The sequence below is a fragment of the Tyto alba genome, unplaced genomic scaffold (genome assembly GCF_018691265.1).
Source record: "Tyto alba isolate M040663 unplaced genomic scaffold, T.alba_DEE_v4.0 Super-Scaffold_11, whole genome shotgun sequence".
Lineage (NCBI taxonomy): Eukaryota > Metazoa > Chordata > Aves > Strigiformes > Tytonidae > Tyto > Tyto alba.
The window spans coordinates 10,276,342-10,301,304 of NW_024881273.1; the positions used below are offsets into that span (position 1 = coordinate 10,276,342).

Consider the following 24,963-nt stretch of genomic DNA (forward strand, 5'->3'; position numbering starts at 1 on the left):
CCAGGATCTCTGCCTTGGAGGCATTTGGGGTTTGGTGAGAATATCTCCCCAGGCCTTTCCCTCGCCTGCCTGGCCCCCGAGCAAGCGGCATGGCACAGCCCTGGTTGCACTAGGGATGGAGATCGCTTTTATTTAGTCACTCGAGTGCTTTAGTACAGAACAGATATACAGAGATGATACATGTTTGTGCTTCAACACTTTCAAACATTTAGATTCCAGTAATTTCAAGGTAAACAAGTTCCAAGACAGACTAGATTTTTTTTAAGTTTTCCTTTTTGATAAATTATTTTTTATATAAATAACTGTAACAGAAAAAAAAAATATAATGTCCAACATACAAGATCCTGAAGCATTTGCATTGCTAAACCAAGAAGGAACTCAAACGGGGTGGGTGGACCAAGGAGGAACCAACAAATATCAGTGCAATGATACAGCCTTTGCCCTAAAAATATATATTTAACTTTATGGGCAAGGAACAGACGGGCAGGGAAGGAGGGGCTAACCACCAACGAGGCAAGAAAGATTCTGGGGAAGGAAAAGGAGATCACAGCCTTCAGGGGGAGAGAACAAAACAATGGACCCCAAAATATTGCAGTGCATCTAACGGCAGGGGAGGGCGGGGGGCAATCCTTGGGTGTAAAATAAAAAAAAAAAGTAAAATCAGAGGTTTGGTTAAATCACTATACACCAAGCTTGTAAGAACGTCACAAGACACAGTCATTAATATACACAGAGTCTGGAGAGGGGGGCCCAGAGGGTGGGGGGGGGCCTCGGGGCAACGGCACGCTCAGAAACGCTTCACCACGGGACGACACGAGCAGAGCCGGGCACGGGGGTGCCGAGCTTCCGTGGGGATGGATGGAGAGATAGATATATATAAAAATTAGTATTTTTTTTTTCTATATATATATCTCTATATGCATTTTAAGGAATACCCAGAGAGGGGGAGGCCGGGCTGCAGCAGGGCAGAGGAGCGGCTGTGCAAGCAAACAAGCCCCATCTCCAGGTTTTGACCATTTTGGTCCCTTTTCACACGGGAATTGCCACAGTGTGAAGCATCCCGGGTGCACACCCCTCCCCACCCCCCCCCCCCCCCCAAACCCCGTGCCAGGTGTTGGCATGCACATCTGGCAGGAGCACCCACCACCCTGGAAAGGCAAGGGACAGGAGACGGTGGCGGGGGATCCCCGGCCGGGAGCGAGCAGCCGGCCCTCCGTCCATCCACACAGGACCCCAATGAGGAGCGAAACTTTTGGAAAAAGGTGGTTGTTTTTTTTGGGGTTTTTGTTTTTTTTTTTTTTTTTTGTCATAATCATTCACTAGCAATGAGCAGATGGGTTACTCAGCAATGAGCTCCTGGGTGCTTCGGATAGCTGCAGCTACAAATATATAGTTGTTTTTTTTTTTTTCCCTTTTCCTCTTTTAAACACAATGCATTGGTTTTCTTAGTATTTTTCAGCTGTTGTCCCCTCCCTGTGGATAAAATGAGATGGGGAAGGCGGCGGGAGGGGAGGAGGGGGTCAACACAAGAACAAGAGAGAAAGCTGGGCTGGGCGGGGGCCGGGGCTGGGCGCAGAATCGCACCCCGGGCCTGGCGCCCGGCGGGGAAGGTGAATTCGGCATCGAGTCGGTGGCGGCGTTTCCTTTTAACTGCTGCTTTCTTCCTCTGTTTTATTGAGTTTCTTCAGCGTGTCCAGCAGTTTCTGTGGGGTGAGGATGTGCGTGGACCCTGTGGGAAAGGAAAGAAAGGAAAGGAAGTGGTGGGGGGAGCATCAGTGACGGCTTCGGGACCCCCACCCCCCCCCACCCCCCCATTGCGCCCCGGCCGCCGGCCCCGCTGTCCCCGGCCCCCCCCGGCGAGGCCTTACCTGGCGGCGACGGCCCCGCGCGCCGGTGGAAATGCTTGCGAGAAAATGTCTATGGACGGGGAGGGATAACGGGAAAGGAACGGAAAAGGAGAAATGAAGGAGATGGTATGGAGCTGGGCGGGATGAGGCGGGGGCCGGGAGGTGCCCGTGCAGCGGGGTCGTGGCCGGTGGGGTCCCTCCTGGATGCTTTGGGGATGCAGGAGGCACTGGCCAAAAAGCCACGGGGGTGCAGGGGGTGGGAGGTGCGGGCAGGCAGGGACTGTGTGTGGCAGGTCCCTCGGCTCTTCCCCTGCCTGCACGGAGCGGGGCTGGGACAAAGAGGGGTGGGAGGGGGGAGGAAAAGGGCTCTTGCTTTTCGCTGCCCCTTGCCCGGCAGCAGCTGGCCCCCACTGGCCGCCCAGCCCCCCCGGGCAGCGGTGGCTCAAACCGCCGGCAGCTCAACCCTGGCACAGGGTTCGGGGGTCTGCAACGTCCTGGGGGGGGGCTCCCGCCCATCCAAGGGCACCGAACGCCGCCAGAGCAAACCTGAGCTTTCCCATCACCTCGGGATTTCAGCCTCATCGTACCCTGGAGCTGGGGGGGGTATGTGTGTGGGGGGGGGGTGTCACGGCAGCGCCCACCCTTGGCTCGGGGGTGGCGAGAAGAGCCGGAGCTGGGCCAAGCGCCGGGGTCTGCCCCGTGTGCCCGCCGCTGCCTGCTCTCCCCCGGGCACCCAACCTCCAGCCCCGCTCCAGGGCAGCATCCCGGGGCGCTCCGGCCCCCTGCCCGGCCCCCGGGGGGGGGGGGGGGGGGTGTCTCTGCCGGGCAGGCAGGACCCCGACACGCCACCCCCGGCCCCGGCGAGGGGGAACTCATGGCATGAAGGAGCCGGCCAGGTCTGGCCCGAGAGACATGGCAGAGGGGTGATGGAAGCGGCGCTGGATGCTTTTCCACCTGGTAGGAGGAACTGCAAGCATTTTCTTATTGGAGACCCAAACGGAAACGAAACCCAAAATAATAATTAAAGAAAGGAGGAACGGAAGAATCAAAGAAAACCCTTCGGGGAGGAAGAGTTTCTTTTTCGTTAGTAAGCTGCCTTTACTTGGTTTCTTTGGCTCACTCCATTGCTGGAGCCTGATCCTCAAATGATACCCTAGTAGAGTCCCTGAAGTCGGGGTGCCTCAGGTCCATGAGAAATTTGGTGGGAGTGAGAATGTGAGTAGAACCTGCAGGAGAACAGAGCGGGGCTGACGGCTGCGCCAAGACCGCCCCCACCCCCATTTTTCGGGGCGAGGAAGGACGCGGTTGCCACCCGGAGCATCGTAGGCGCATGCAGGGGACGGTCCCCGGATGAGATGGGCGAGAGGCAGGATGGAGCTGGGCGGTGCTGGTGGGGCTGGAGGCAGAGGGGACACGGCTGGGGGCTGCGGGAGGTGATGGAGAGGGGGCTGCTGCTCCCAGGGGAATACAAGGAGCAGATAAGACACTGACAAGAGGCTCTACCAGGCAAGAATCCAGGGACCAGATGAGACTGTGAGGGGCTCCTGCCCCTGCCCTACAAGGTGTGTATCCAGCTGTGCTTCCCCAGGGGATTTTTAGGGGACCTAAAAAGCTCCTTGCTCAATGTGGCAGGACTTCCACCGCGTCCTCCACGCCTGCCCACGGCTCCTCCGGGAGCGCAGCCGGGGTGCTCAGACTGAGCACGCCACGCGCGCCCTGTTGCACGTGCATTGCGTGTGTGCAGCCGGGCACGCAGCACACGTGCAACAGGCAAATGCATGTCCTGTTGCACACGCAGTGCACACCGTGGTTGGCGAGTGGTGTTGCACACCTCTTTATTTCGTGTGTTTTGTTGTTTTTTTTTTTTTTTTTTTTCTCCCTGTAGCGACGCTGAGGACGAGCGTGCAACGTGGGTGCGACAGGAGCGACTCAAGCCGCAAAAAAAAACCCCCCTTCCTTTTCACTCAGCTCTGCTTGAACACGACCAGCCAGGGGGAGGAAAAATGGGAGCAAAACCAGGGAGGGGTGGAGGGACGTACCCTGTCCCTGCGGATAGGGGACAGAGAGGTGACATCAGGCAGCAGGAGACCTTCCCGCAGAGCTCCTGCTCATCCCGAGCCGGGAATTCGCGGGGTGGCGGAGGCAGCGTGGGATGAGCAGCCAGCGCGACGGGGCGCAGGGTCCGGCCCCGGGTCCCACTCACCTATTAGCACTTCCCACTTGCCGCTGGCTTGCGTCACCTCGTAGGCGCAGCGCATCTCGTTCATGCTGACGCCGCCCAGGATGAAGATGATGAGGCGGGGGCCGCTTCGGTACTCGCCGGGGGCCTTGTTCTTGTGCCAGTGGCCGTAGCGGGCACTAGAGAGAGGGAGAGAAGGATGAAGGATGAGCTCAAGGCAACACTGAGTTCACATCTTAACTAAACCACGTATTAATTAGCTCCCAGATTGCTGCCAGAGCAGGGAGAAGTCCAGCTTTCCAGCCACGAGCGCTGCTCGTGTTGCAGGTAGGGAAACTGAGGCACGGCGTGCCAAAATGGCAGCAGAGCAGCTCACAGATCTGCTGATGGATACAGCTCCTCCGGGCAGGCGAGAGGTGGACGCCAATGGTGCTATAGGTGCCAACGTACAGGGGGAGGGTGGGGGCACGGGGGACCCACCTGACGGCAGTGGTGCTGAAGGAGGCGGAGGAGCGGGTGGAGATGTACGGGTAGTGCTTGGTGTCCAGCTTGTCATCGATGGCATCCTGCGGGCAGAGAGCCCCGGGGGGTGGGTCAGCAAGGAGCAGGGCATGGCCCCTGGCCCTAGAACCCCTCTGCAGCGCTGCGCCCAGGAGGCCGGGCCCAACTGGGACGGGATCGGTGGCATATAATTGCGTAGCTTTGCTTTTTGGAACAATTTGGCTGTGGTTCTGTAATGGGGTGTGCTTAGGGGGAGGAGGGAGGTGCTGGGGACCGCAGAGGGGCTGCAGCACAGGGGTACAGGGGTGAGGCTCGCCTTGAGTTTGGGGGTGTCTGCGGAGGTAGGGTAAGGGGGGGCCAGGGCAGGGGCCTCTCCTAAAAAGCTCAGGGGTGTGAGCTGAGCTGGAGGCTTCACACCTGTGATCCAGCCCCGGGGGTAAGGGGCCTGCTCTTGCTTTCATCAGCCGTGCAGGGCTGATGCCACCTGGGAGGTGTTGCTGCCCTGTGCTGAGCCCTCTGGCCCTGGGGATGGGGTTGAGGGGTATCCTGGGCACGGAGCCACCCCGGGAGGGTTTGTGCGGACGGTGGTAGAGGAAGGCGAGAGCTGTGCGCTTTTGGAAACCGAAGGGAGCTGCGGCTCCACTTGTCATGGGTGCCTGGGAGCAGAGGTGGCACTGAACCCCTCCCCAAAATGTGGCTCCAGGGTCTGTCTGTCTGTCTGAGCAGGTGGGAAATGTCTGTGTTGGGGGGCAGGTTTGGTGCCCGGGATCCCCCCAGCTCTGAGCAAACCCCCAGCAGGTTGCTCTGATTCAAGGGGTGATCGGGAGGGAGCGGGTCAGGATGAAGGCAGTGCCTGGAAAAAAAATCACTTTTTGGCTCTGCCTGGTGCTACCTGAGCACAGAGCACGTGGGGCAGCTCCTGTGGGTACAGGCAGGGCTGTGCCTGTGGGCAGCGGTGAACGGTGCCATGTCCATCCCCCTGCCCAGCTGGGACTACGCTGTGACAAGGCCACCCGGCCGTGCTCGCCGTGGGACATGGTGTGGCACAAGGAGCAACCAGTTTGTTATCACATTTTGTACTGCGGGGATGCCATGCAAGCTGGGCCGGGGCTGCACATCCCACCTGGGGCCAGCATGTACATGGGGGGGACAGGAAAACCTCCCAAAACTTCCCAACCTTGTTGCAATTGCAGGTAGGGAGCAGCCTGGAGGGGACAGTCAGGGAGAGGTGTCAGGATTTGGGCTGGAAGCACCCAGCTCTCTGCAGGTCCCTTCCTGGGCAGTGCTGAGGTCTCTGCTCCATCTCCCATCCCCATCCTTGCTGGCTCACCTCCATGATGTCCTTAATTACGGGGGTCCATCGGGAGAGCTGGTAGGTCTGCTCACTGATCCGCTCCTTCCGCTCCGGCTTGCTCCGGCGGCGCAGGGTGGACTGGGCAGAAGGAGCACAGGGACACCCTGAGACACGGGGGCTCCGGCCGTGGGATCGGGGACACCCCAGGGGGGGTGCTGGGGCCACCCCGGGAGGGTGCTGGGGCCACCCCGGGGGGGTACGTGGTCCTCCCGAGGGGCAAGGAGGGCTGCGGGGAGCGGGCGGTGGACACTCACGTCTGTGATGATGGGCACCCCGAGGTGGGCCATGTTGGTGATGATCTCGCTGTCCTCCGCCGGGATCTGAGCGTGCTGGATCAGCTTGTTCAGGTTCTCCTCAGTGATACCTGGAAACGCAACGGGGAGATGGTGTCCCCAGAAATGCCTCCCGGTGGGGACACAGCCCCACCGTTGTCACCTCAGGACGGACACCTGGCCTACTGGTGGTCAGGGCGACAGTGCTGAGCTTTTTCATCTGGTTTATCTTGGCTGAACCCTGAGCTGTTTGCCACCCGGAGCTGCCTGCGCGTCTTGCCCTCCCCTGCCCAGGTGTCCTCCTCACCGTTCTTCAGGAAGATGTAGAGCAGGATGATGCGGATCTTGTCATAGGTGCTGACATTCCCATCCAGCAGGATGGGGACGATGGCCCTCATGGGGTCCTTGATCTTCTCGCCTTCAGCATCAGTGCCCATGGCCAGGTCCTGCAGAGAACGCACGTGCTCATCACCCCTCAACCTGTGGCTCGGTGCTGAGCTGTGGGGCAGGAGCCGCCGGCCCCAGTTGTCCCCGTGGGGATGGGGGATATGGGGCAGGGGAAGCCAGTACCTGTTCCACTCTGCAGAGCTTGTCCACTGTGCCCTGGTAGTGCTTCATGCAGTCCTCAGCCAGGTGCAGGTGGGTTGAGTACTGGGGAGACACAAGCAGCGCGGCCACCCTTGCAGTGCTGGCAGCAGCCAAAGGTCCCCGTGCCACCACGCTGGCCGCAGCCCCTGCCCGTGGCCGGGGACCCCCTGGGGAGAGCTGCCATCGCCCACTCGGCACGGACATCCCCCCGCTCCTCCTCGTACCTTGCTGAGCTCCTTCTGGTACTGCGGCATCTTCTTCAGCATCTGGGACAGGTCTCTCATGGTGGTCTGCAAGGGAAAGGGACGCGGTCGCTCACCCCCGGGGACTTAGGGACCACGAGCAGAGAGGGGGTGACCCTGCCAAGGACTTCTGTCCCCCCCGTGCAAGCCCCTCGCGGGGGTTTGGTGACGCCTGCTGTGGCATTGCTGGGTCTCCTCTGCTGCAGCTGAGGGGCAGGGAGGGGGTCTGCAGCTTTGCAAACTGGAATGCTGGGGGTAGAAATCCCCTGAGGACTCTTCTGCAAGACCCCCGTGCGCTTGGCCGAGGCTGAGATGGTGCTTTTAGCTTCTGGCCACTCTGACATCCTATTTCCACCGGGGTCCCCTCACTGCCACCAACTCAGGGCCTCAAGAAGGGAACTGGCTGGGGACAGAGGCAGCCACTGTGGGATGGGCACGGACCCCATGCTGGGGGCAAACAGACCCCTGGGGCACAGCACCCTCCCAAGGCACCCTGTCTCCTCAGGGCTGGGCGTAAGACAGGACCCCATAGTCATCTCCCCCCCATCAGGGACCAGAGCACCCTTGGCCCTTTGCAGAGGTCCCCATCGGGTGTCCCCAGGAGACTCTGCCATGTGCCAGCCCACGGCCGAGCCCCCCAGGTGCCTGTCCCCAGCTTGGTGGGTGCAGTCGGGTCACCTTATCGCCTGTGTTCATCCTCTTGCTCGAAGAAAACTCCTTCAGGGACCGGGTCACCTCCCTGGGGAGAGCAGGAGGGCACAGCCATCAGCGGGGTGGGTGGCAATGCCGAGCTGACATCCCACCCAGCCAGCAAACCGCCCACAGGGACACTCACTGGGACACCTCGGCGATGTGTTTGTGGCGCAAGGTGACCCACAGGTCGTCGTCCTCGTCCAGAAGAACCTCCTTAATCCGGGCCTCCCCGATACCACTCGTCTCATACCTGGGAAGAGGGCAGGGAGCGTCACGGTGGGAACAGGGCTGGCGGGGCATGTGGTCCCTTGCTGCTGGGGAGGGTGCGCGGCTCTAAGGAGGTGTGGGGAGATGGGGGGACAAGGGGGGGCTCCTTGACTCTTATTTCAAGTCGGTTTTTGCATCTCGCCTTCTGGTACCCCTTCAGCTGCTAAACGGTGGGAAGGGATAGAGGGCCGAAGGCTAGAAAAGCCCCGTTTGCATCAGTCCTGCCCACCACGCCGGCCAGGCCGCAGGCAGGAATGGTTTCTCCCAGCCGATGACTTGTGATGGACGGAGGGATGCTCAGATTTCATGGCTGAGCTCCCAACTCCCGCTCGAAGGCTGGACTCGTGGGGGTCGCAGGGACAGCAGCGCTGCACTCACTTGTAGACATCGTTCTCGATGGGCAGCAGGTCGTAGCTCATTGCCTGGAAGGTCAGCTCGTGTAGCACCGGGGAAGCAGGGTCAAAGCCACGGTCCAGGATGAGGAGCTGGGAGCGAGCCTTGTCTGGACCCTGCAGAGCCGGGGGGAGCCGTCAGCAGCGGGGCTGGGGGCTCCTCCAGCCCTGCAGGTGGTCGGAGGAAGCTGGGGCCATTTCAGGGTCCCTGCTCAGGGTCTGTAACTGCTGCGTGGCAGAGCCCGAGCAGGACTTTGGGAGTGAAGCATCGCCCAAGCATCCTCCCCCGGGGCTGCCGGCACCGTCCCTGCTCACCTCACCCATGGTGGGGTCATCAGCCTTGTAGGCGTCCAGCTTGTCCTGGATGAGCTGCGCCAGCATGGCGTTGTCCTTGTAATCCCTGGAGAAGGCAGGAGGTCAGCTCCCGCCCGCCGGGGATGGGGAGGAGCTGCTGGTTTCCCTGTGCAACGTCCTTGGCTCATGGGAGAGACCTGAGCAGGTTTTGCTGTCCCTTTCCACCTCTCCCCGGGGTTTGCCTCGCTCTATCCTACATGAGGTGCCACTTGGGTTTTAGGCTCCCGCCTCCCCAGAGCATCTTCAGGTCTGAGCCTGATTTTATACTGAGCACAAACATCCGTCTGTCCCGCCATCTCCTCCATCCCCACGCCCTCACCAGCACCGGACACAGCACAGCCCCAGCTCTGCCGCGCTGCTGGGGGAGAGGGCAGGTCCCCGGGGGGGTGCCGACCGCGCTGCCCTTACCCCCTGTACCGCACGGCCGGGTACTCCTTCAGCGTGGCGCACAGCGTGGCGATCTGCTCTGCCAGGCGCTCCAGGATCGGGTTCTTCATCTGGGCCTTGTGGGGGCTGTAAAAGCTTTGGAAGGAGTCGGCCGAATCCAGGGAGTAAACCTGGGAGGTGCAGCGGGAGAGGGGTTAGAGGGGATGCGCTGCGAGGGATGTCTGGAGGAGAGCGGCCCCACAGGACACTCCGGTGGGTTTGGAAACCAGATTCGATCCCAGATGAAGGTCCCCAGCCAAACCTGGGACCGGGCAGCCGGAGCTCAGCGATGCTCAGAGCATCCCTTGGGCTTTTGGCTGCCAGCTCTGGACCCTGACACCTCCCCCGGCTCCGGCTCTGCAGCACAGTCCCTACCCACGTGTAGCCCCTCAGGGTGAGCAGGGCAGGCAGGAGACCCCCTGCCCACAGCAGTCACCTGCTCCAGGCAGGGAACCAGAGACCCAGGGACAAGTGGGGACACGCTGCTCCCTGGCCAGGCTACCAGTAAAGACCAGAAGCCAATTTGCCTGCACGTGGCGATGCCAAGAGGTCATCTCCCGCTTGGCTGTCTCTGCAGAAATGCTGAGGCTTGAAGGGTTAATGGCACCAAGCAGGTCCAGCACCATCTGCCCCTCCCTGTCCCCATGTCCCCAGCACAGGCAGATGGCACGGGCCAGCTCCCCAGTGCCCTTGGCTGGGGGCGGGGGTGCGGTGCTGGCCAATGCGGCTGCCAGCACGGGGCCAAGGCACAGCACCCGCTAAATCCCCCGCGGCAGATCAGCCCCGAGAAGTAATCGAAAGAGACAGGGAGGAAGAGCCGAGCAGGGGGCAAGGAGCCGGCCGGGGCAGAGGGGTGCGGGGCTGTTACACGGACCCTGACGGGCTGGAGAAGGACCCGGAGCATCCCCCGACTGTCCCAGCCCCCGGACCACCCCAGTGGGGACGGTCCCCAGCCCAGCCTCACCTGGGACTCAGAGGGGAGGAAGGCAATGTTGATCTCCGTCAGGGTTTTGATGACCTTGGCAGCGCGGGATTTCACCAGCTCATTGAAGAGGGCATCGGGACAGGCTGCAAGGGGAGGAGGAGGAGGGTAGTGCTCAGCATCCCCCCCATCCCCGCTTGCTTGCGTGACATTTTAGTGACAGGGACTTTCCCTCCCCTCTGTTTCTTTCTTGGAGGAGGGCTGGCTGCCTGCAGCACCAGCTGGGGGGCACAGGGATCTGTCCATCCTTTTGGGAGTGGGTGATGGCAACCACCCGTCTGCACCTGCAGCTGCCCAGCTCCACGGGCAGGATGGGGCTCTCACCCCACAGTTTGCTTTTTTCTCCTCCTCTCTTGCCCGGGAGGTGCCAGTGGGGAGGTGGGGGTCCAGGGTGCCTAGGCAATGGGGTGGGAGCTGCGACCCCCCAGGTACTCACAGTCAGTGAAGAAGACGTGGGCAGCTCTGTACTTGGAGGTGGGGGGATCCTTGAAGTCGTTGATGAGGGAGTGGATGGACTGCAAGAGAAGGGACCAGCTGGGCCGGGCAGGGGGGCACCACGGGCATCTCAGCAGGGTCCCCCAGGGTCCCCCCACCCCTCCTGGCATGGGGGCAGCTCAGCACCGTTGGCCTCGCTGGAGCCAAGATGCTTCCCACGGGCACGGCTGCCCGTCCCAGAGTGGGCATCCCCCCGCCTCCCCCCCGCCACCGGCCGTGCCCCCGCACCCCACACGGCGTATTCACCTTCTCGGAAGGGGTGATGAGATAGACGGCCTCCAGGCTGGGCAGCGGCTCCCGGCGCTTGTTGATGTCTTCCACAACTTAGAAGGGGTGGGGGGGAAAAAACAAGAGGCCGTGGCAGGGCTGGGTGTAAGCTGGGGCACTCGGCTATACAGGGTTGTTGGAAATCTCACGGCAGCACAGGACCAGCCCAGCCAACCCCTCCGTGTCCAAAACGTCCCCAGCCACTCGCCCCTGCCCACCCAGGAGCTGGGGCCGTCCCCACTCTGTCCCAGCCCCGTGGCGCCCCATGCGTGGGTGCCTGGCAAGGTCCCACGGGGCCAGTGGATTTGTCTGTGTGCTCCCACACTGCTGGTGCCTTGGTTTATTCTCACATCCCTCCATCGGAGGGGACCCCCAGGCGTGATGCTCCGGTGGTACCAGGGCTGGGGCAAACCCCCACCACCCCGAACACCTCCCGCTGCATGCCCTGGGGTTTCCTTCTCCTTTCCGAGGGCTGCAGGGAGCTATTTATAAGGCTGCCGTAAAATAACATCTAGTCTTCTCCTCGGACAGACATACTGCCAGCAGACAAAGTGTTTGGGCTCTTCCAGCCCCAGCAGCCGAGGAGGGAGGCTGTGAAACATCAACCCAGCACCAAGACAGTTGGCCACGAGCGATGGGAGGTGGCGTGTCTCCATCCCAAGTGGGATGGGGCTGGGTGGGGGCTGTGCCACCGCCTCAACTGGCTCCTGCCAGCCTGGAGATGCCTTTGCGGGTCCCCTGGTAGAGGGGGAGGTCCCGCCTTTCCTACAACGGGGTTTGCGAGACGGCTGGGAGCAGGTACTCACTGGTTATGCCCTCCGTCATGATGTCGGTCATCTTGCAGCAGGAGGAGAGCATGCGCATGCTGAGCTGGTCCACCACCAGCACCTGGGGAGAGGGGCTGTGAGCTGGGGGCACGGCGGGCAGCCAGGGAGCTGCCCTTCCCCACCCTTCCACCCATCCCTGGGGGGCTTCCTGCCCGCACCTACCCCCTTCCCTGCTTCCTCCTCCCCACCCTCCTCCTCCTCCTCCTCCTTCTCCTCTCCTGGCCCTCCCGGCATTTGCTGCTCACCTTCCATTCGCCCTTCTTCTTCACTTTCCGGATCACATCGTGCATAATCTCTGCAAGAGAGGGAGCGCGGAGGGCTGTGAGCACCCCAAGTCCCCTCCTGCAGCACCCCGGAGCCCAGCAGCAGCAGCAGGGTCTGAGCTGGGGGCACGGAAACCCCCACCCGTGTGTGGGACCACAGCCAGCCCTGCATCCCTGGTGCCCTTCCTGGGGACATGGGGAGGAGATGGAGGGTGGTTTTGGGGTACCCAGGGAGGGGTGGTCACCCCCCAGCCCTGTTTTTCTCTCGTGTTTGGCACTAATAGACAGAACCCACACCAGTGGGGAGCCGCAGGCTAGCAGAGGGTCGGTGGGGGTCCCTGTGGGGATCCTGGAGGCCACCCCTCATGTCTTGGCCCTAATCCGAAGCGCCAGAAAAACAACTGTGGCTTAAGAGCTTCTTTTAGAAACAAGAATCAAGCGGCCCGAGCTTGTTCCTTATAATCCCCCACAATCTCATTTCATCTCCCGCAGCTGCTGGGCTTACACAACAGCCGGGACAGCAGCACCCCTGGGTCCCCCTTCCACCCCAGGGACCCCTCGGGGCTGGGGCCACCCTGCACCCATATTCCCAGGCACAGACACCCCCCTTCTGCCCTGGGCCAGCCTGCGGGCTGCTCCCCGTGGGGTGCAGGTTAAGGCCATTTTGGGGGGCAGCCCCGGCAGCGGGATGGGGATGTCCCCTTCTGGGGCTGGCGCAGGAAGGGGGTTCCAAGCCTTGCCAGAATAGGTACTTGCCCTCCTGCCAGACACACGTGTTGCCTCAACATCTGTGTTAGGGGACATGAGGTGTCCCCCAACACCTTGAAGGTCCCCCTTTTACCCTTGGTGTATGAACCAGCACCCTCACAGAGCTGGGACACGCCAGGGAACTGCCTGGCCGAGCCTGAGGGAGAGTCTGTGCCCGTGAGCAGCTGCACCACGTCCTCCACACGGTGCTTCTCCCTGCTCTGACCCTCTGGTCCCAGGGACAGGGATGGAAATGCCCAATTAAAACACAATTAAGAAATGTTTCTAGATTAGAGCACATATGAGGTGTGGGGAGCCCATCGCTGAGGGTGTCACCCTGCCTTCCGCTGTGGGAGTGACCCCAAGGGTGTTGATCCCCCAGGTAAAGCTCAATTTGGGTTTATATGGGGCAGTTTGGGGCCTAAATTGGTCCCTTTTTTAGGATAATGCTTGAGGGATGTATGCAGAAGGGACTGTCCTGGGAGCACCCAGCCCTAAAAACTCCTGCTTCTGGGTAATGCTCCCCATGGTTTCCCCACACTGGTCGGCTCATTCCCTGTGCTACCACCCAAACACCCCGCGGGGATTTCAGGGGCTGAGTGAGGCTGTAACACCCCCTGGGCTGCCCGCGGGGCTCAGCTGCAGCTGCAGCACCAGGGTGGGGACGGCTGCCAGCAGGGATAAAATGGGAGCCTGTGAGCATCGCTGGTCTGTCTGTCCTGCTGTGAAACTTGGAGGCAGCCGCTCCTACCGCTGCACAGCCATCTCCTTCCCAGCGAAATCTGCCTCAGGGAAGCTCCAGAAAGATGCTGGCCATGAATTTGGGGTCCTGCCTGCCCTTGGTCACATCCTTCAGCCTCTCCATCGGTAAAGAGGGTGCAGGGCACCCGTTTAAGGGGGGATGGAGCGTAACTGGATGCACATGATCTGTGCCCCTGAGCCGGACACTGCTGAGGGGGCAAAAGCTGCTGCCTGCTCCCATGTGTGCTGCCCACCCGAATCAAGGTCACCCACGCAGCAAAAAAGTGAGTTGGGAACTATCCTCCGCCGTGGGCAGGAGCCGGCAGCAAGAGCTGCTCGTGTGTCCCTGGTCCTGCTCTCTCTGGTCCTTCGCTCTGCAGGAGCGGGGCTGGGGAAGGAGGGATGCCAGCGCATCCCTCCCCTTCCTTTCATTACTCACGTTTGGCTCCTTCCCAGGCGCAAGCATCCAGGAATAACAGCGCTGTTTACGAGGCAGCACGCCCGCGCCCTCCATCCCAACACCAACAACCTCCATCGCAAGCGGCGGGGAGTAAAGCGCGGCGGGGCCGTGCCGGTGCACCACGTGCCGGGCGGCGACGCCGGCCGGGAAGGGGTCAGGGTCTGGCTGTGAGCAGCCTGGAAGAAATCTTGCCCCTGCCACGAAAATCCCGCTTTGCTCTGGGGCTGGGAGGGGAAGGAAGGAAGGAGGCTGGGAAGGAGTGTCCTGGGGCCCAGGGAAAGGTGCTGTCGGTGCAAAGGTTCCCACGGCCGGCTGGCACGGCGCTCCCAGCACTGCTGCGGCACGCAGGGGATGGGAACCCAAAAAGGGCTCCCTGGGGAGCTGCCTTGGCCAGCCCCGAGCTGCTCCTCACTGGGGCAGCCACTGTAGGGGACATTTTGTCCTCAGAGCCTGGCTTTGTGGGGACTCTCTGTTCTGCACGGGGTGGGCTGAGCTGGACGCGTGCGATGGGGGGGAGCGTCTGCCCGGCTGTGCACCTCCCAGTGCCAAAAGTGCTGTCATGTCCCCTGGCCTGATCCTGGCACCAAGATGGGCCTCCCAGAGCAGAAACTGGCCACCTCTGAGGGTGACTGCTCTGAGCTTTCTGGTTTTAGGGCGTCCATCCCCTGCTCAGAGGCGGGGCCCCGCTGGCACCGGGGCCCAGCCCTGCTCCCAGCCCGCTGCAGAGCTGCCCTGTGCCTGGGCTGCAGCCACGCACAGCCCGTCCCTAAACCAGTGTCCTCTCCTGCCTTCACCACGGGTCAGATCTGGCTGCAAAGTAGCCTCCACGTCCGCTCTTCCACCGGCTGCCAGGGCCAGCTCAGAGCCTGGGCAGGGCCAGGAAAGAGCCACATCCACAGAGCATCCTCCAAAGAGGCTTCGGGGCCCTGGCAAAGCGTGGGAGGGCGAGACAGAAGTGTTTGAGATTACAGTGTTCTGTTTGGAGGAGACGTGGCCATGACCTGCACCTCTCAGGTGTCCTTGCAGCAGCCATTAAACCCCCAGGTTTAAGAGCGGTCTGTTAGCCCTTGGGTGGACCAAGAGCGCAACGCTAAAAGCTGCAGGTGGCCAGGGCTGGCACGGAAAGAGGGAAGATGTGGGAATTTTGAGGTCAAAAGGCACAGTCCAACAGGGTACAGCTGCTCCCTGGAGCTGTTTTGGCTAACGTGGCTGCTAGCGGTGGAGCTGAGGCCATAAGACCAAAGGTTTAGCCAAAGCCAGAGCTGAGAAAACACCCGGACCCATCCTCAGAGCAGGGCAATTTCTAAGCAGCCTCTCTGGCAAGGGCACGTATAACCAGGAGAAGGAATGCCAGCTATCCAGGATGAGCAATACCAGGGAAGGCATCCTTGAGCTGATTCTGCAACCAGTTATAGGATCGGCAAGAGACTCTCAGGTGAAACAGGAGCTCCTCAGTTCAAGGTCCTCAAGTCAAGCCCGGATCCCTCCTGGGAAGCGGTGCTCTCACATCCCCGCATTAGCAGGTCAGATGTTGCTGTTTGTGTCCCTAAACAGTCTGTCCAGTCAGAGTTTTTGGGCTCTAATGTCAGTCAGTGACGCTCACAGCCAAGCTTTTCATCTTGGAGATAAACCAGGTTTCAGGGGAAAAAATGCGTAAGCATATCTCATCCAGTGCCTTCAACACTTGGCTTGTCTAGACCTACCACGTTGCATCTGTTTCCTTCAGGCTGGAAGAATTTTAATTATAATTTCTACCGAGAACAAACACAGACAGCTCTGGACTTATCCTCCAATGTAGAGACAACATCAGTGCCTATGGACGAGGAAGCACATCTCACCCACGAACGGAGGAGCTCCAGCGCTCTTGAGTAATATGGTCCTAAAAGAGCAATCATGCAGATGACATGCTCAAGAGCAACCACCTCCCCCAGCCCACCACCTGCCTTGTTCTCGGCGTGACGCATGGCATGAAAATGACCCACTGCAGCATTTTCAAGTAGGGCCAGAAGCTGGTGACATGGTGGCCTAGCAGGACTCGAGCCCACGCATCACTCCAAGAGGCTTAGCCTGCGTTATTTATCCCACGCTGGCCGGGCAGCCTTTCTCCAAGCCTGCCTTGCCTCACTTGCTCATGGTGAATGCAACCAGCCCCATGTCTCCAAGTGGCTCTGGGGGAAGAGGGACCAACCCTGCCATCGCTTGTGCCCACACCAACAAAACTGTGACCAAGTCCAGCCTGTGCTGCACCTGAGACAAACTCATTTGGGGATGCCCCAAGCCCGTTATTCCGCTTCAGAAAGAGCCTGAAACCTAATCAGCAGCCCCAAGCTCCACTGGTCACTGGAAGCAGTAAACCCGTGTCCTGGCCACCACCCCATCCTGGAGCACCAGGATGGATGAGGGACGCTGCAGCCGGGGGATATTTTTATTCTAGAGCTGACCCGAGCCCTTCCCTCCCAGAGCAATGCAGGAGGCCAAACTCCTGCTGCTCAGAAATGCTCCTTTGCTGCCATGTCCCGGGACCTCACGGGCAGCACACCTTGGTGGTAAGGGAAGATGGAGTTTCTTTATGGATGGGCAACGGGCTGTAGGAATTGCCCAAGGTCCTACAGGAGACGAGTGGTCCCAACCGTGGGCTCTTCCCTGCCACAGGCAGGGCTCAGCCTTTTCACTCTCCTCACACGTCCTCCATCTTGGGATCCAAAATCCCAGAGCAGATCCAGAGAGCCAGGTCACAGAAATCCACGGTGAGGTTTGCTCAAGACCCACTTCTCTTAAAAAGCTGTCATGCTGCATCTCCAAGACAAACATGTTTGGCTTTGGGTTGGCTTGGCAACTGCTTTTTTGCTGGCTCATTAACAAACTGGTTAAGACAGTGTGAATGTTACATAGATACAACCACGTGTGAATGTAGTGGAGCACGTATCTACCTCTGAACATCTTCAGGGGGGACCTCTAGGAGACAGTGGACCATCCCCAAGCAGTCTCCAATAAAATAGGCTCCACAGACCAGAGGATGGCAGGAAGGCCATCAACCCCATTCAGAACACAGAGAATAACTTCATTTACAGGAGGCAAAGCCTAACTGACGTCCTTCAGTGTGGCTAAGAGCCATCTCAGGGATGATGTGAGCCCGGAGACCACTGCATCCATAAACCAAGCAAGTCTCAAACACCTCCCCTCCAGCAGTCTGTGTCCTGAACACCTATTTTTCTCCCTGGATTATTTCTGATGCACACCAGGAAGACCTCAGCCTTTTTGGAGGACGTGTTCCTCACAAAGGAACCTGTTGGTGGTGCAGCCCAGGTGCCGTCCAGCTGCAATGAGTCCTGCATGGGCAGAATTGCCCAGGCTCAGCTTCATCCTTTCCTCCCCAACCCTGCATGAGGTGAACTTGGATATTTTCACATCCAGAGCAGCACCACATGTCTCCCCCATGGCCACTGGTGAAACACAGCACGTGTTGAAGCCACGCCAAGCAGTATTTGTGCTACTCTGGGGAGCCACGCAGCACTGCGTTGCTGCTGGGGCTCTAGCTTCAAGGATTAGTCACGTAATCATAGCAACCTGTGATTAAGTCCTCCTTTTCCTATTTGCACAGCTCTCATGAAGGATGTATGTATTTATACCTGCTGGCCAAACCCACGGAAAACCTGCATAGCCTAAAGAGAAGGACAGAGACCCGGAGATCTTGAACTCCTTATAACACACCCAAAAGGAAAGAAGAGAAATTAAATGAATGATCACACCCACAAATAGCTCTCATTGACTGCACTGGAGAAACAGGGTAAAATCCACAAGGATTTTCACTGTGGGATCACTCCTGGCACAGTTTCCTCGAGTCTGCACAAGGAACTGGGAGTTGAGCAGTTCTTCACCTGGGTAGTCAATGGGCCTCAGACCACCTCAGGTCCCTTTTGAAGGCATCACCCTTCACTAACGCTTGTCCTCTTCCACCACGTTTCCCTCCCCAGCAGAGATGTTGTACCCGGCCACTGGCAGCTGTAGGTGCTGTCAGTGTCACCAATGTTGCTGGTGCTTCAGTGCCAAGAGAAGCCAAGAGCTTTGTTGCAGCAGGACGGCACGCACGGGGTGTCACAGCACCCCGGAGGGGAGGGGACCCTCTCCCAGGGGTAAGTCACTCTCTCCTACACGTGTGGCCGTGGCTTTCTGAGCTGGTTCTTCTCTGCTTTGAACCAAGAAGGAGCAAAATACCAACAAAATGGGGCTCTTCAGGCTCAGCTCAGTGGGAATCCAGGCTGGGCTGGTCCCCCGTGCCCATGTGGATGCTGGGGACCAGACGGAGAGCAGCTGATGTGCAGCTGAACTGGTCCAGCTCTGAGTGGTCTTTGCTGCTCTCTTAGTGGCACAATGTCAAACCATCTGATGGGCTCCACAAATGACCCTACAACATGAGTGTCAACATGTGTGTGCACACATTCATGTGTTTGTGTGTGTACGTGGGCGATGTGGAAGCCCACAAATTAATGCACCTTCAGCCTGATCTATTTTTGCGCTCTCCAAAACACAAGAGCCAAATTCCTTCCCGCACCGTGAGTTGGTGGACGCAGCATCTGCTTCTCAGCATGTAACTAAAAGCCATGTGACGATGATTCTCTTTTTAAATGTGTTGATTTTGTGGGAAGAAGGAAGGAATCTCTCCTGGGACATTTTTCCTGAGAGGTGCAGGGGAATTACTCAGACCTTAGTTTCTTTTTTTTTAAGAGGGGAAAAAGTCCAAGTTCTCTCCATCGGTAGCTTTTTCAACCTTCTTGCACATGCAGACACTGGTGGGTGGATGCAGATCTGCCAAAGTGAGGTGTGTCATTCTTGGTAACCTTCCATGGTCATGTACGGGTAAGTATTTCTCAGCCCCTGGTGCAGACTACGGTTTGGAGTGTGTGAAGGTAAGCCCTGTATTTTGCATATATTTTTTCAAGCTTTTCCAACATAGAGCTGTCGTTGGAAGCGAAACAGACCCTGGTAACAGGGCTAAAGGCCTCAGCAGAGGCTTTGCCAAGCGCCCACCCCTGTACCCACACATCGGGCAGGCAGCCCCACGCCGCCCTCGGGGCTCCCCGGAGTTGGGGGTCAGGAGGGTGGGCTGCCCAGGAAGAGCCCGACTTCAGGGTCAGCTCCCACCCGTGGGGACAAGGCGTAGAAACCCTCTCCTCCTCACCCATCCACTTCACCATCGTGCAGAGATGATGGCAGGGCTGGAAGCTCTGGCCCTGTGCAGGCAGAAGGATGCAATGTGCATCCCTGCAGTGATCCCACCAGGACCAGACAGCCCTGCGCCCTTCGCTGCCTCCTCTTCCTCTGCTTGGCAGGGACCGTGCCAGCCCTGGCTCTGGGGCACAACCCTTGTGCCTTGGGCCCTGAGATGGGCTCAGAGCATCCTCAACGAGCAGCATCTGGCCCTGGAAGTCTCCCTGTGCCTTCAGCAAAGGGGTGGTGGGAGCCGTGAGGTGCCCCAAGCAGCCTGGGTGAGTCGTGCACCAGCAACCTGCCGGCAGGTCCCCGGGGCCCCTGGCTGTGTCCCGAGGCTGGCAGCTCGCTGGCAGCCCTGCCCGTGCCTCCTCCCTGTCCCCAGAGGTGCAGCACAGCACGTGCAGCTCAGCATGAGCCTGGGTCCCTGAGTCATCGCATCCCAGCGCAGGCCAGGCAGGGGTGGACCCTCGAGGGGTACAGATGAGGACACCAAGTGCCATACATGGGTGCTGAGGGCCCATCAGACCTCATCCAGGCAGGATTTAACCGTGGGGCTCCTCGGTGTGGCTCTGGCAGGCATCCAGGCACAGGTCAGCTCTTCGGGAGGCTCTATAGGCAAGGATGCTCCGTGGGAGGATCAGCTGGTGTCCTGGGGGAAAGGTGTTTTCTTGCTCCCTTATCCCAGGACTGCTCTGCTTCTCCCATCTGTCCCTGACAGCCGTGTGAGCAAAAGGAAGCCCTCGGGGAGGTTTCTCTCCTCCCACAGGTGAAGGGGTCCAGGGGGTTCAGATCCAGCACCGGTACCACCTCCGTGCACTCCGGCTCCGTGTCCTGCACCAGCCCGCTGTGGTGGCAGGCACTGCACAAGTGTCAGCCCTGCAGCACAGCCCGTCTTGCCTCGCTGGTGATAGTTCAATGAAGTAAACCCAGCCTCCTCCTCCTCAACACTGCAGGGTGCTGCAGGAGAGCTGGGACCAGGCTGGGCAGGGGAAGCTTGGGGCAGCCTGCCCTGAGAAGATGCGAGGAGGCCCTGGGGCAAGAGAGGATGGGAGGAATGTCCATGTGGTGGGGGGTTAGATGGAGATTTTGGGGATGGGTGTCCACGGAAGTGGCACCAGCTCCCACGCTTGGGTGAGATTTTTCTAACCAGCACCAGAGCAAAGAAACTGGTTCTCCAGTGGGGTTTCCTGGGAGGTGGTCGCAGAGCAAACAGAAGACACACGAGGAGGACCTGGTCCTCAGGCATCACCTCCAGGGCCCAGCGCCTCAGCTCCAACCCCGGCCAGATGAAAGTGAGTCCTGGAGGGATGCAGCCATCGCTGCTGGATACTGCAGGGAGGCATGAGGACAGCCCCCCCCAGCACGCACCCCACAGCTCTGGGGGCTGACAATCCAGTTCTGCCCATCTCCCAAAACACTCACCCACCTCATCCCCCTGCCCAGCTCCTCCCACCTCTCCGGAAGCCTCCAAAACCCATCTTGTTATGGCACCAGCTGGTCAGAAGAATAATCCGGGTCTGGAGGGAAGCCAGGGCAGAATGCAGCTCCGGAGGGGGGGCCTGGCAGAGCGAGCCATGGCAACGCGGCAGCATCCTTCCCTCCCTCCTCGGGAGGGAGCCCAGCAGAGATACCTCTTGCTCCTTATAAGCAAATATCTTCTCCTGCAGGTAAACCTTCAGGGAACCCCTGTCCGAGAGGAGGCTGGCGCAGTGAGGGAGAGCCGTGGAAATCTTATGCTAGCCGCATTGGTGCCCAGCAAAAGGGGAGGGGGCTGGGTACCCTACAGACTGGTCCGAACTCTGGGGAGCAGCTCCAGCTGAAAACAGCACCCACCAAGACCAGGAGCTTCCCCCTGGCACCCCAAACCCCGTGGGCTGGACCCCACACGGTGCTTCTCCCAGGGCCCCGTCCTTCGCTCCTATGCAGCATTTTGCCTGCACAAACCCTGCTCCCTCCTTCCAGACACCCACGCTTCCCCAGCAGCCCCGCTACGGCACTGATGCCCAGCTACCAGTTATTATTTTCAGTCTGGAATGCTATTTTTCAAGGAAGAACAGAGCAGTTTGTCACTGAACCCTGCGGGGAAGGATTGAGCCAGATTTCCATGATGCTGCCTTGAACCTCATGTGTGTGTGTGTGCTCTCCCAGCCTATTTCAGCACAGAGACAATGAATGAAGATAAGGGACATGCAGTGGCGCTGGTCTCTGTCCCCTCTTTAGCGAGGGCACTGGATGAGGCCCTGCCTGGGGGCGTGTGGGTGGTTGGTCCAGCTCCCCCCCTCCCCAGCCTGGCTGGGCTGGGGGCAGCCCCTCTCCTCATACCAGAGGTGAGGGGACCAGCCCCCTTCCCCCCCAAAAAATCCAGCAAAGCACAGAAGCCAACCCCCCTCCTCCCCAAAGCTGATCCTGCAGCAGAGAAACAACGGGGCATTTCCCTGCCTTTTCCCTTTCATTTTGCAGCCGGCTGGGCTCTAACCTCCAATGCAGCACCCCGGGGGGGGGGGGGGGGGGGGGGGGGGGGCACAGGGATGGCGCAGCACCCCCCCCACCCCCCCCCCCCCCCCATGCCGGAGCCTGGTGACGACTGGGAACAAAGCAGGGCCATCAATCCAGGGGAGAGAGCCCCCCCCTCGCATCACCACCCACCCACCCACCCGATCACACCACCAGCCCCGGCCGCACCACCCGCAGCCTGCGCGGGAGGGCTCCGCGGCACAACGCGGCGGCTGCCGGAGCCACCCCACCCGTGGGGACTTCACCCACGTACACACACATATACACCCCCAGACAACACACTAACCTACCCCCTTCCTTCCCCCCACCCCCCCCAAAAAAAAAAAAAAAAAAAAAAAAGAGCCGGCCCCGGCTGGCCACGATGCCACGGAAATAAATCATGAAGGAGGAGCGGGGAGGGACGAGAAAGGCTTTTAATGGCTGCGGGGAGCCCGGGGGAAGTTTCCACCGGTTCCTGCCGTTTCTGCTCTTGATTATTTTATTTTCAATGCGGAGTTTTTCGCTTGAATTTTGCTACGGGGAAGGGAACCGCCACCTCCCCGCCCCCCCCGCCATTTCCCCCCCCCCCCCCCCCCAGCCTCGGGCGTTTTGGAGAACACCCCCCCCCACCACCACCCCCGCCATCAAGGCGTTGAAAATATCATCTTGCAACAGCCGGGGGAAGGAGGAAGCGAACCCGGGGCCGCTCCGTGCCCCCCCCCCGCCTCCCCGGCCCGCGGCCCGGCCGCCAAAAATAGCCCGGCGGATCGGGACCCCGACGGGCGCGCAAATACCCGGGGGGGGGGGTGAGAGGGGAAGGGGGGGCGGCACGGTCACCCCGGCATTAGGGAAGCGAAGTCACGTCCGGGGGGGAAAAAAAAATAAAAAATAAAAAATATCAGCCTTAAAGCGGGATTTGCTGCAGACAAAGCCGAGAGGCGCCCGGCCTGGCACGGCGGCGGCGGGGGGGGGGGGGGGGGAGGATCTGCACCGCCGGACTCCCTGTGCCCCCCCCACCCCGACCCCCTCCCCGGGCTCAGGCCCCCGAAGCGGGGGCGACTGGGTTTTCCTGATTATGCTCCGATGGGGCGATCGCCCCGCGGCCATTTAGAAGCCAGAGGCGGGGCGGGGGGGGGGGGAAAGACTCAAGCGCCTCTCGCTTCCTTCTTTACCCCCCCTTCCTTTTTTCACCGTCCCCCCCCCTTCTCCTCCCCTTCCCTCAGCAATGCAGAAAAATCCCAATAGCCTCAACAGCCCGCTGCCACCTCCCCCCCCCCAAAAAAAAAAAAACAAACCACAACAAAACCCGAACAAGCAAGCTTCGACAGCCCCCCCCCCCCAGCGCACCGGGCCGGCTTGTCCCCACGTCCTGCCGGCTGCCCCACGGGGGTGTCCCGTCCCTGTCCCACCCCCGCGCCGGGCGCTGATGCCGCCCCGAGGGTCCACACTGCGCACCCGCAGCATCCCCCACCCCCGGGAAAGGGGGGCCGGAGCCCGGTCAGTTCTTCACACCCCCCCCCCCCACCGCGGGATGCGCAAGTAGCGCGGCCGGACGCGGATCTTACTTTCTCCCACCACAGCCTTGAGTCCGATGGGGGCCATGTCTCGGTGCCGGGGGGGGGGGGGTCCGCAGCGGCTGGGGAAGGATCGGGGGGGGGGGGGAAGGGGGAAGGGAAGGGGGGCACCCACACGCACGCACACACAGCCGGGCGAGGCTGCGGGTGGCGGGCACAGCGCCGGGCGGCGCAAGGATGCGGAGGGAGGGCGAGGGGCGGGGGGGCCACGGAGCGGGCGGGGGGGGGGGGGGGGGAGCAACGGGCTCCGGCGGCCGCGGCGGGGCTCAGCTGACTGCGCGGGGGGGCGGGGCTAGAGGGGGCGGGGCACACGTCACTCCGCCCCCGCCCCGCCCCGCGCCGCAGCGCAGAGCCCGCCTGCCACCGCGGAATGCCCCCCCCCCCCCGCACCCAGCATCACCCCCCGTACCCAGCATCCCCCCACCCCGCACCCAGCATTCCCCCCCCCACTGCACCCAGTATCCCCCCCCCGCACCCAGCATCTCCTCACCCTACACCCAGCATCCCCCCACCCTACACCCAGCATCCCCCCGCACTGCACCCAGCATCACCACCCGCACCCAGCATCGCCCCGTGCACCCAGCATCCCCCCCCCTGCATCCAGCATCCCCTCCCCCCGCACCCAGCATCCCCCCATCCCACACCCAGCACCCCCCCACTGCACCCAGTATCCCCCCCCCCACTGCAGCCAGCATCCCCCCCCCCCCCCCCATGCCTAGCATCTCTCCGTGCCCCCCAGGACTCAGCTCTGCACCTCCGGGTTTATTTTGCCAGCGCTGAAGCAAAGCGCTGCATCCCCCCCCACTGCCATGGGGCTGTAGGAAACTTGCCTGCCCCCCCCCCCCACCGTGGGGTTGTGGGAAACCTGCGTGTCCCCCCTCCCCAAAGAGCTGCAGCACCTGCTTGGGGGTAAAGGCCCTGCCCAGGACAGCAGAGAGGGCAGTGGGGAGGGGTCCCTATGGTGTCTCAGGCTTATTTTCCAGCAAAATATCTTCCCCCACACCCCCCCCAGCCCCGGCAGGGGATGCAGACACCCGCACACCATGGGCACGGCTGGGGCTGTAAATCTTGGGGCAAAGGCTGCACTCGCCCGGCCCCTGGCCCCGCGGCTCCTCGCACCGGGGTGCCGCTGCAGGAGGGTGGCTTCTCCCCCAGGCTGGGGTGCGGGGTGCCCGCTGGGGCTGGGGGCTGCTGCGCTTGGCCCCGAGCTGGCTCCCGGGGCCGTGCCGAGGGGGTTGGAAAGTGTCTGTGCTCCCCCTTCCAAGCCTGGGCAGGGTGTGATGGGGGTGAAGAGGGAAAAATGGGAAAGGAGGTGGGAAACGGCACAATGCTAGTGCAGAGCCTGAGCAAAGGCAGAGTGATCCAGAGAAGGCTGTGCCCACAGGTATAGATAGATAGATAGATATATATATGTTTGTATGGCCATAGAAATGTTCACCCCATCGCTTAGAGACAAGGCAGGAACAGGGGGTGCCTGGTGACACAGGACAGCAAAGGGGCTTCTGGAGGGGTGGAGGGTGACGAGGGCCCGCGCTGCGCCCCGGCTGCACGGGTGCCCTGAGCAGCCCCAGGTCAGGCAAATGTGCGCCTCGATCCTTTGCTCTAAAACCTGTTCTCTTCGATGTTTCCTTAAAAATAAGCTGGAGTTGAGTTTGTCAGAGCTGCCGGACTCTCTGCCAACCACGGGCTATAAATACCAGCAGGCTATTTAAGAGCAAGATATTTATATTGATTTACCATCTCCTTGTCAATCTTCCCGGTGAGGCTGAGCATCGCTTGTCTGTAGGC

At 60.7% G+C, this 24,963-nt stretch overlaps 1 protein-coding gene across 3 annotated transcripts; it reads right to left on the reverse strand.

Annotated features, from left to right (window-relative positions):
* Positions 1-104: 104 nt before the first annotated feature.
* Positions 105-23,373, reverse strand: STXBP1 (syntaxin binding protein 1). Of its 3 annotated transcripts, XM_042786452.1 has the most exons (20): positions 23,167-23,373; positions 11,932-11,981; positions 11,666-11,747; positions 10,839-10,915; positions 10,534-10,612; positions 10,080-10,183; positions 9,098-9,246; positions 8,651-8,735; positions 8,322-8,452; positions 7,819-7,926; positions 7,662-7,722; positions 6,966-7,031; positions 6,724-6,804; positions 6,461-6,599; positions 6,136-6,245; positions 5,858-5,959; positions 4,507-4,592; positions 4,051-4,205; positions 2,950-3,073; positions 105-1,729 (listed from the first exon to the last, which is right to left on the reverse strand). In XM_042786452.1, exons 1-19 carry the CDS (start codon positions 23,201-23,203, stop codon positions 2,964-2,966), a joined length of 1,812 nt encoding a protein of 603 aa, XP_042642386.1. In that variant the 5' UTR covers positions 23,204-23,373; the 3' UTR covers positions 105-1,729; positions 2,950-2,963. The 3 variants fall into 3 exon arrangements, with proteins under 3 accessions (XP_042642386.1, XP_042642388.1, XP_042642387.1); XM_042786454.1 differs by lacking the exon at positions 2,950-3,073; XM_042786453.1 differs by lacking the exon at positions 105-1,729 and having other exon boundaries at positions 2,946-3,073.
* Positions 23,374-24,963: the final 1,590 nt, after the last annotated feature.